Raw genomic sequence first — 10000 nt, 5'->3', positions numbered from 1 at the left:
AACCCGGGATTAACAAATGACGCTCGCTGCCCTCCATTTGACGCGCAAATAACCACCCATTAAGAAGCCATCCCATTCGCCCATTGAGAGAGAGAGAAGGAGGGAGAGAGAGACGCAGAGGGGCCCTTTCCGACGGTCTAAACCCAACTCCGATACTGTTTCCATTTTGGTCGTGTTGTAACAGCTGAGTCGAGGGAGGGAGGGAGGCGAGGCGAGAACGAGAATGACGTCTGGGTGTTTTTATCATTTATCCCAGCGCTCAGCAATTAAACCCCACCCCATCAGAGAACCTGGTGATTTGACTGTGGAATAGCGTAGTTTGTAGTAAGCGTAATCATTCCTTTACTTGTTGATAAGGAAGGTAGATGAGTAAAGCTAATGTTTTGGGGAAAATTTAAAGACCCGCTAAGTGGCAAGAGTGAGTCGGACCCCCACGGCGCGCGATGATTGGCTGACGGAGGCGCGGAGTAGGGGGGCTGCCACCAACACATATATTTTCGTAACTCAATATTTCCCTTGCATTTATGGGCTAAGTTTGAGGGCTGGTTTACGGGGAGGGGTCACAGGGATAGCGTAATTTTGCGTAAACCCCCTGCATGATACGCTTAGTCTATACGAGGTGGTTTACGCGTGAACTGAAAGCCAAAGGAGATTCAAGGCCTTATCCTGACTATCACCGCAGCCTGTGTAATGGTGTCCTTTGTATGGTGTTCAGTAATGGAGCGACCACCATTACATGCTCCTAGCTAGGGTGCCTGCTGTCTCTCTCTCTCTCTCTCTCTCTCTCTCTCTCTCTCTCTCTCTTCATTAGTCGACCTTTTTATTTTTCCTCTTACCTGTCCTGTTCTCTCTCTCTCTCTCCCTCTCTCTCCCTCTTCATTAGTCGACCTTTTTATTTTTCCTCTTCCCTGTCCTGTTCTCTCTCTCTCTCTCTCTCTCTCTCTCTCTCTCTCTCTCTCTCTCTCTCAATAGCCACAACACACCGTCCATAATTACACTGAGAGCTTTGAGTGTGTGTGTGTGTGTGTGTGTGTGTGTGTGTGTGTGTGTGTGTAAGGCTAATCCATTGACTATTATAATTTCTCTCAGACTCAAATCATCTGCATAAATTATAATCCCATAAATCTATCTATATGTCTCTCCCTACCTATGTATCTATCTATCTACCTATCTATCTATCTGTCCATTTACCTTTGTATCCTTCTATCCATGTCTACCTACGTGCCTACCTACCTACCTACCTATTTTCGTATCCATTTAACTATCTATCTATATCCAGACGCCTTAATCACGTATGGGGTGGCCACAAGCAAATCGTCTCCATGTCGCTCTGTCCCGTGCCATTTCGCTGCCCTCCCCCCAGCTTACACCCCCCTCTCTCATATACCTCTCTACTAACCCCATATAAAAGGGACGAGTAAGTATATTTTTTGGCCTACAAGACGGTTTCCCTGAGCTGAGAAAAATCACCTGGAGACTGCATGAATTAAATCTTCCTTCGTGAGTCTATACCAGCAAAATAATAATAATAATAATAATAATAATAATGATGATAATAAAGTGACAATTTTATCCTCATTCTTATGGCGTCATATTAATTTTAATAAGACTAAATATTTTTCATTTTACATATTTGGATTATTTTTATTTATACTAGATATTGTTTACCTGAGGACAGATGCGCCTGTAGTGTAGGGGTTAGTGAAGGCTATATCTTTTTCTTTAATGCAAGGAAGAAGGAACCTAAGGCCAAAGTCCGTAAGATTGATTCCTCCAAGGGAAAAAAAACAAGACTAAGCTCTTAGGGAGCCAGAGCGCATACCTCCGCCAATGCCATTGCCATTATAAAGGATCCGGGTCAGTGGAGATGTGTGGAATACATAGCATCCGGATACTCCCCAACTTTTAATAAATTGTTCCTTGACCCATGGCCCACTCTTCCACAAAATTTCATTGAAATTCATCGAGAACTTTTTAAGATAGTCTGGACAATCAGACAGACAGACAAACAGAGGTGAATACATAATCTCCTCCAACGTCGTTGGCGGAGGTAATAACAGAGCCCTCCAGTTCAAATAGTCCCTCTTAAGCTGAACAAAATCATCTCTTGGCAACTAAAAAAATATCGTCTGGCGTAGGTTTATATGTAATGCCTTGCCTTGTATTGTCAGCCGTTAGGGAAGCCCCTAACACCCTCTCCTAAGCGATTTTTATACCACACCATATTGTCATGTCATATAAACTCTTCCAATAGTGCCATACTCTGCATAACTAGCATATAGAAGGACATCAGCCAGCCATATCCGAAAATAAATCGCTAAGGAAAAGGTATTAGGGAGCATAACAGATGGGAATAAAAGCCCACAAGTGCGTCCATAAAATCTAACTCATATCCAAAAAATAAATCGCGTAGGAAAAGGTGTTAGGGAGCATACCAGAGAAAAATAAGGGTCCACAAGTGCGTCCATAAATTGTAACTCATATCCAAATAATAAATCGCTTAGGAAAAGGTATTAGGGAGCATAGCAGAGGAAAGTAAGGCTCCATAAGTGCGTCCATAAATTCTGCTTCATATCCAAAAAAAATAAATCGCTTAGGAAAAGGTATTAGGGAGCATGACAGAGGAAAACAAGGCTCGATAAGTGCGTCCATAAACAAATCCTTCCAACCCCCTAACTTACGTGATTTCCCTTGGCCAAAATCGTCTGTCTGGCTGAATAAAATGGCTAAATAGATCCAATACTCCCACTGGACGATTTTTTTTTTTTATATTGGAGGCTTTATGGAGATTTAAATCCCCCTCCCGTAGAGCCGGATTTCCCTCCCCAAGCTCTACAAATCGTCCGGAAGTGGTAAGGGTAAAGAAATGTGTCCTCGAGCTGAAGGGGTGAGATTATTATACACTGGAGGCTTGGTGTAGTGAATTAAAGGGATAGTGGTTGAATATACTTACACCCCCCCTACACTCTCATACACCCCCCTCTCCCCCACCCCCCTACACTCATACACCCCCCTCTCCCCCACCCCCCTACACACTCATACACCCCCCTCTCCCCCACCCCCCTACACACTCACTCATACACCCCCCTTCCATCTCCCCTACACTCAAACACCCCCCTCCCCTCCCCTCATCCCACCCTCCGTGCCGACCTACCTGCTCATCGTTTACTCTGTGTGTGTGTGTGTGTGTGTGTGTGTGTGTGTGTGTGTGTGTGTGACTCGCTTATTTACTGCCTGTTCAGTGATTGAGTTGACATGTTTTATAATGCTTACATCTGTCTATCAATCTCTATCTACCTACGTATCTATCAGTCTATCTGTGTATCTATCTATCAATTGGTGTTTTGGTTGATAATTATAGTTTATTTTTTACATCAGGTACAACTTTGGAAACTTGCACTTTATCTATCTACCTATCTATCTATGTATCTGTTGTGGTATTTAAGGTTAGAGGTTGGGATGATGACGATAGATTCATTTTTTCCAGAGTGAGGACGATGTTGAAGGATCATTTGGAGGAGTACATGCTGGAGGACGACTTGAAGTGGTGGTGAGTAGCGACTTGAGTTTCTATCTGGATGTGAGGAATTAGGGGCCTGATAATAGATAGATAGATAGATAGATAGGTAGATATAGATGGATAGGTAGGTAGGTAGTGTATGTAAGGGAAGATAGATAGATAGATAGGTGGATGGATATAGATGGATAGGTAGGTAGGTAGTGTAAGGGAAGACATAGGTAGATAGATAGGTGGATGGATAGATATAGATGGATAGGTAGGTAGGTAGTGTAGGTAAGGGGAGATAGATAGATAGATGGACAGGTAGATGGTGTAGGTAGGGTCACAAATGAGAGAAAGTGGGACCGTCTAAGTGATTTTTACATATAATTTGTGATATGGTACGCAATTCAGAATGATGGTACGCAATTCAGAATGAGGGTACTTAAATAATTCAGAATGAGGGTACGCAATTCAGAATGAGGGTACGCAATTCAAAATTATGATACGCAGTTCAGAATGATGGTACTCAATTCAGAATGAGGGTACGCTATTCGGAATTAGGGTACGCAATTCAGAATTAGGGTACGCAATTCAGAAAGATGATACACAATTCAGAATGACGGTACGCAATTCAGAATGACGGTACGCAATTCAGAATGACGGTACTCACATAAGTCCCTTGTTACCTAAAATTACAAAGTCTCTCACATGGCCAGAGTACATAAAAAAAATACAGAATCTTTATAATACTCCCAAGACATGGCCAAAACAACTATAATTCCGCAAGATTTCCTAAAGTTACCCCTTAAAAAATAAAGGTATGTGGAGGCAGAGAAAGGTAGAGTTGGAGTTACTTAAAATGACTCCCAAAAAAGGGGTGTGGGGGAGGGAGGGGGAGGTTAATACCTTTTGGGAGATTGGGGGAGCCTACAAAGATTTTCTGGTAAAGTGGGGAGTGACTGGGAAGAGTTTGGGAGCCTGTGTTGTAGATAGATAGATAGATAGACTGATAGGTAGATAGATAGATAGACTGATAGATTGATAGACTGATAGGTGGGTAAATAGATAGACAGACCAATAGATATAGACTGATAGATAGATAGATAGAATTTGACCTTATCTTGCGGGGGAAGGGGTGTCTTTAATATCATCCCTGTATATAAAGTCTATCTGTATATTATAATGTCTCTCAGTGGCCCCACGCTTCATCATGTGAGGGGTTACTTCGACTAAAAAATTATCCCTATTTTTTTTTTTTTTTTTTTTTTTTTTTTTTTTTTTCATAGTATCCGAATGGCTGTTTCCATTGTTTTCCCCTTTTTCCTGTTTATGCATCGTACACACCTCACCTATAATGCAGGGAAAGAGGATGATGATGATGATGATGATTAGCCCTTGTGCGTAGCCAGGGAGTGATGTGTCTTGGGTGGTGGTGATGGTGATGATGATGATGATGATGAGGAGGAGGAGGAGGAAGAGGAACCAGGGTGTCACGAACAGAGGAAAAGGGATGTAGTGATGGGAAAGGGGGGTTCGTGGAGAGAGAGAGAGAGAGACAAAGTTAAACCTGCTCTCTAAATAAGTAAAACAAAAACAAAAAAATAGTGCCCTTGCTCATGTCAGCGTCAAGGAAAAGTTAAGGCGGAAAGATGGTGGTGTTGAGGCAAGTTTGGGATGAGACAAGCGAGTTAAGACAAAGACCATTAGGTAAGACTTAGCTCACCTCAAGTCTTTCACCTTTATTGTCTTTCATATTTGGATGTAATGCGGACGTCAGATTTTGTGTTTATCTGTTGAGCTTCTTTCACTTTACCCCTTCCCTCATATATATCCATCCACCCAACCCCCTCCCTCATATATACCCCTCCACTCTACCCCCTCCCTCATATATCCATTCACCCTACCCCCTCCCACCTATGTATCCTTCCACCCTACCCCCTCCCACATATATATATCCCACCACTCTACCTCCTCCCACATATATATATCCCACCACTCTACCTCCTCCCACATATATATATCCCACCACTCTACCTCCTCCCACATATATATATCCCACCACTCTACCTCCTCCCACATATATATATATATATCCTTCCACCCTACCCCCTCCCTCATATATATATCCTTCCACCCTACCCCCTCCCTCATATATCCATCCACCCTACCCCCTCCCTCATATATATCCTTCGACTTTATCCTTCAGTCACTTTCTTGCTCTTCTGTCCATCTCCCAAACCACTGAGCATTTAGAAATATGATGATAATGATGATGATGATTTTAAAACCTCTTTCATAATGCAAGTTGATGATGATGATGATGATAGTGATGATGATAACTATGAAGGGTGATGATATACACTCAGCCAGCACCCAATTCTTGATGATGATGATGATGATGAAAAGGAGTAAAGGAGGAGTTTGCTTTTTACTCTGAAGGCGTGTAAGTAAGAAGCAGGTGGAGATTGACGATGAGAAGTAAGAAAGACGACGACGATGATGATGATGACAAGAAAAAGTATGAAGATGAATGAGATGATATAGGGTGTAGCAAGTAACGAAGAATAGTGTGTAAAGTTGAGTAATGAAAAAGATAAGCTTTATGTAGTACTTACGATAGAAATGTTATCAGTGGAAGAGATAGTCGGATAATAGCCAATACCTGATGGTGGTGGTGGTGGTGGTGGTGGTGTGGTGGTGATGAGAAGGAAGTGGAAAGGAGTGACGGTGGTGGTGGTGTGGTGGTGGTATGGTGGTGATGAGAAGGAAGTGGAAAGGAGTGACGGTGGTGGTGGTGGTGGTGGGGTGTGGTGGTGGTGATGAGAAGGAAGTGGAAAGGAGTGACGGTGGTGGTGGTGGTGTGGTGATGAGGAAGTGGAAAGGAGTGTGATGGTGGTGGTGGTGGTAAGTTGAAAAGAGTGTGATGTTGGTGATGGTATGTGGTGATAAGTTGAAAAGTGTTGTGGTGGTGGTGATAAGTGGAAAAGTGTGATGGTGATGGTGGTGGTGTAGTGATGATTGTAAGTGGGAAAGACTGTGATGCTGGTGATGATGATGATGAGTGGAAAAGGGTGTGACGCTGTGAATTAAATGTACCATACGCAAATGAATGAAGATGAACATTAATTTTCCTTCGATAAACCCAATAAAAAACTCACTACAAAGGAGGAACAAGACAATTCACCGGGTACTCACGCTGGGGATGTTGTCGTTGGTGCAGATACACTCCGATAGTAACCGATCTCTTATCTCCCAGGCAAAGATAGACGGACACTCTCTCTTGTAGTCTGCGATCTTACTGACGACGTGCGGAGTGGCGACGCGCGGTTTGGACCCTCCTATGGCGCGCGGTTTGATGGATCCCGTCTCGTAGTACCTGAAGGAGGGGAAGAAGAAGGGGTGTTAGTGTCTTAGAAGGTACTTGGTGTCCTTAAGGCCAAATACGGGGTCTAAAATTAGGTGGATTTTTTTTTTTTCTCCTCCTCTGTTCGTCTGAAAAAATAAGGTGTGGGATTAGATGGATTATTATTTATTTATTTATTTTTTACTTTTCCCCTCCTCTGTTCATCTGAAAAAATAATGATAATAATAATGTGTTGTACTTAGGCTAAAAACAGGCTTTATTTTTTTTATCTTTATTTTTAGTTTAACCCCATTGAGTGCGAGGATGGATTTTTTTCGTATTTTATGTATGGATTTTTTTTTTCTTTATTCACGTAATTTTTTTTGTTTGGTATATATGTTTTTTTTTTTTTTTTTTTCCCCGACTCTACCCATCCCATTGAAATAGAGGTAAACTGTGATGATGATGATGATGATGATGATGATGATGAACTCGCACGTGAAGGGGTTAAACCGAGAGAGAGAGAGAGAGAGAGAGAGAGAGAGAGTTTGCATCATATGACAATCGACAGGTAGTTAAAAAGCCATTTGTGTGAAAGCCAGTTTGGGTGTATTGATCTCCTATGGCCGCCCCCTTCAGTGGTCTCCTAGGTGCCAATGGTCTCCTAGGTGCCAGTGGTCTCCTAGGTGCCAGTGGTCTCCTAGGTGCCAATGGTCTCCTAGGTGCCAGTGGTCTCCTAGGTGCCAGTGGTCTCCTAGGTGAGTGATCAGAAACGTGGGTGAGTCGCCTTGAAAGCTCTCCTAGGTGAATGTCAGAATTTGGGTCTTCTGTAATGATCTCCTAGGTACAAATGGATCTCCTAGGTGAAATAACAAACTTGGGCCGTCTCCTAGATGAAATATGAGACCACTTGGCTGTCTCCTTTAAATTTCTCTCCTAGGTGCACAGATTGGTCTCCTAGGTAAAATCTTAGACCCTTGGCTGTCTCCTTTATCTCCTAGGTGTCCTTAAAAGATCTCCTAGGTGAAATCTTAGGACCTTGGCTGTCTCCTTTATCTCCTAGGTGGTATGTTAGACCCTTGGCTGTCTCCTTTATCTCCTAGGTGTCCTTAAAAGATCTCCTAGGTGAAATCTTAGAACCTTGGCTGTCTCCTTTATCTCCTAGGTGCTCAAATGGTTCTCCTAGGTGGAAATGTCAGAAGTGCCTGGCCATCATCATCAGCGTACCTGGCCAGGATCTTGGAGACGCAGCCATTGGACACCTGGAGGATGCGGGAGATGTCGCAGGGCCTGGCTCCCGAGTGTGCCAGCTCCACGATCTTCTGTCGCGTGGAGTCAGGTAGGGGGCGACCATTCACGTACACCCCCCCCAGCTGATTAATCCCGCTGTGGCCTGGAAAGGAGCACCAGATCTCGGAGTTAAGGACTACACCTCGCCCCTGGGACACTCACCTAGCTAGAATCTTGGACACACAGCCATTGGACACTTGGAGGATGCGTGAAATGTCGCAAGATCTCACGCCGGAGTGGGCCATCTCGACGATCTTGTGGCGTATGTGGTCTGGCAGCGGGCGGCCGTTCACGTACACGCCGCCCATCTGGTTCACGCCCGTACCTCCTGCAAGATATTGGTGTCAGTAGTGGCCTGTGGGGTCCCGCTGCCACCGCCTTCAGTAGCTACGCCTTCACCCCCTCCTCCTGTAGTCCAGATCTCATATTTAGGCTACACACTTCACCTCATCCTCTCGTGGTTCAGATCTTATACTTAGGCTACACACTTCACCTCATCCTCTCGTGGTTCAGCTCTCATGCTTAGGCAAACACATCACCTCATCCTCCTGTAGTACATTCCTCATACTAAGCCTCACACTTGACATCATCCTTTTGTAGAACTCACACTTAGGCTTCACACAATATTCCTTTACCTTCACTCTCCCTCATCCTTTATGCTCACTCTCCTCCATCCTTCCTTCCCTGCTTTCATCCTACCCAGCCCATCCCTGCCTCCACCTTGCCTCGCCCTCCTCTCTTCCTCTCCACCCTGCCTCATCCTTCCCTTCCTCCACCTTACCTCGTCCTCTTTCACCCCACCTTACCCCTCCCTGCCTCCCCCTTGCCTTACCTTTCTCTCACCTCTACATTCTGCCTCATCCAGCTCTATCTCTCCACCCTCTCTCACCCTTCCTGTCCCGATATTGCCTCACCCTTCACATTCTTCACACTACCTCACCCATCTCTCTCTACCCTGCCTGACCCTTCTCTCTACCTTTCTAGCCTGCCTCGCCCATCCCACTACCTCTCTACCCTACCTCACCCTTCTCTCTACCTCTTTACTCTGCCTCACACTTCTCTCTACCCTGCCTCACCCTTCTCTCTACCTCAGCACCCTGCCTCACCCAAGCCTTCACCATCCTGTTGCTACCCCTCACGGAATTATGCATTGATCGGATGTAACGCAATTATAAACAAGGGGAACAACCAGCCAAGTACCCCCTCTCCACACATCTTCTCTCCCGTCGCATAGAAAACGGATTTACTTCGTCTCTGCTTCGAAATTTACCATGTCTGTCCTTACTGTTGTTATTATTATTATTATTATTATTATTTTAGAATGGACTGGGAAAAAAGAATTGATTTTTCTTATCTCTTTATATTAGTTATTTTAAGTTGATTTTGTTTAGGTCAGACTGACGGTGTTTGGTGTGTGAGAAGGAGGTAGTGTGTGTGTGTGTGTGTGTGTGTGTAAGGGGATCAGGTGTAGTCTAGTATTGATATCCCACATAACACCTCACACACAATGTAGGAAAAACCAGGAAAGAATAAACGCACAAACGTTAGTAAATATGAGAGAAGGTGAAAGGGGAGGGGAGGAGGAAGAGGCGAGGGGTGGGGGTGTTGGGGGAGGGAGGAAGGAAGTGTTGGGAAGATGGGGGAGGAAGCGGTGAGGGAGTGGGGAATTGGGGGAGGAGGGAGGAAGAGGTGAAAGGCGGGGGTGTATGGGGAAGGAGAGAGGAAGAGGTGAAGGGTTGGGGAATTGGGGGAGGGGGGAGGAAGAGGTGAAGGGTTAGGAAGCTGGGGGTAGGGAGGAGGAGGGGGTGAAGGGCTGGGGAGTTGGGGAGGGGGGAGGAAAACGTGAACTTAGAGAATAGACATAA

General features: G+C 44.6%; 1 protein-coding gene across 1 annotated transcript in view; it reads right to left on the bottom strand.

The window, feature by feature from the left end:
* The window catches only part of LOC145391844 (paired box protein Pax-6-like), a 229355-nt gene that overhangs the window by 138870 nt on the left and 80485 nt on the right, over positions 1-10000 (bottom strand). The window contains exons 3-4 of the mRNA XM_080266332.1: positions 8298-8463; positions 6698-6878 (exon numbers count right to left, since the gene is read on the bottom strand). Of these exons, the coding sequence (XP_080122458.1) occupies positions 6698-6878; positions 8298-8463 (347 nt within the window). The remainder of the gene's footprint in view (positions 1-6697; positions 6879-8297; positions 8464-10000) is intronic.

The sequence above is a fragment of the Coenobita brevimanus genome, chromosome 20 (genome assembly GCF_032717465.1).
Source record: "Coenobita brevimanus isolate Jiangsu-jjx chromosome 20, ASM3271746v2, whole genome shotgun sequence".
In the NCBI taxonomy this organism is placed as follows: domain Eukaryota; kingdom Metazoa; phylum Arthropoda; class Malacostraca; order Decapoda; family Coenobitidae; genus Coenobita; species Coenobita brevimanus.
Note: the sequence above shows the minus strand (reverse complement) of the source record. Positions and strands in the feature narration are given on the sequence as shown.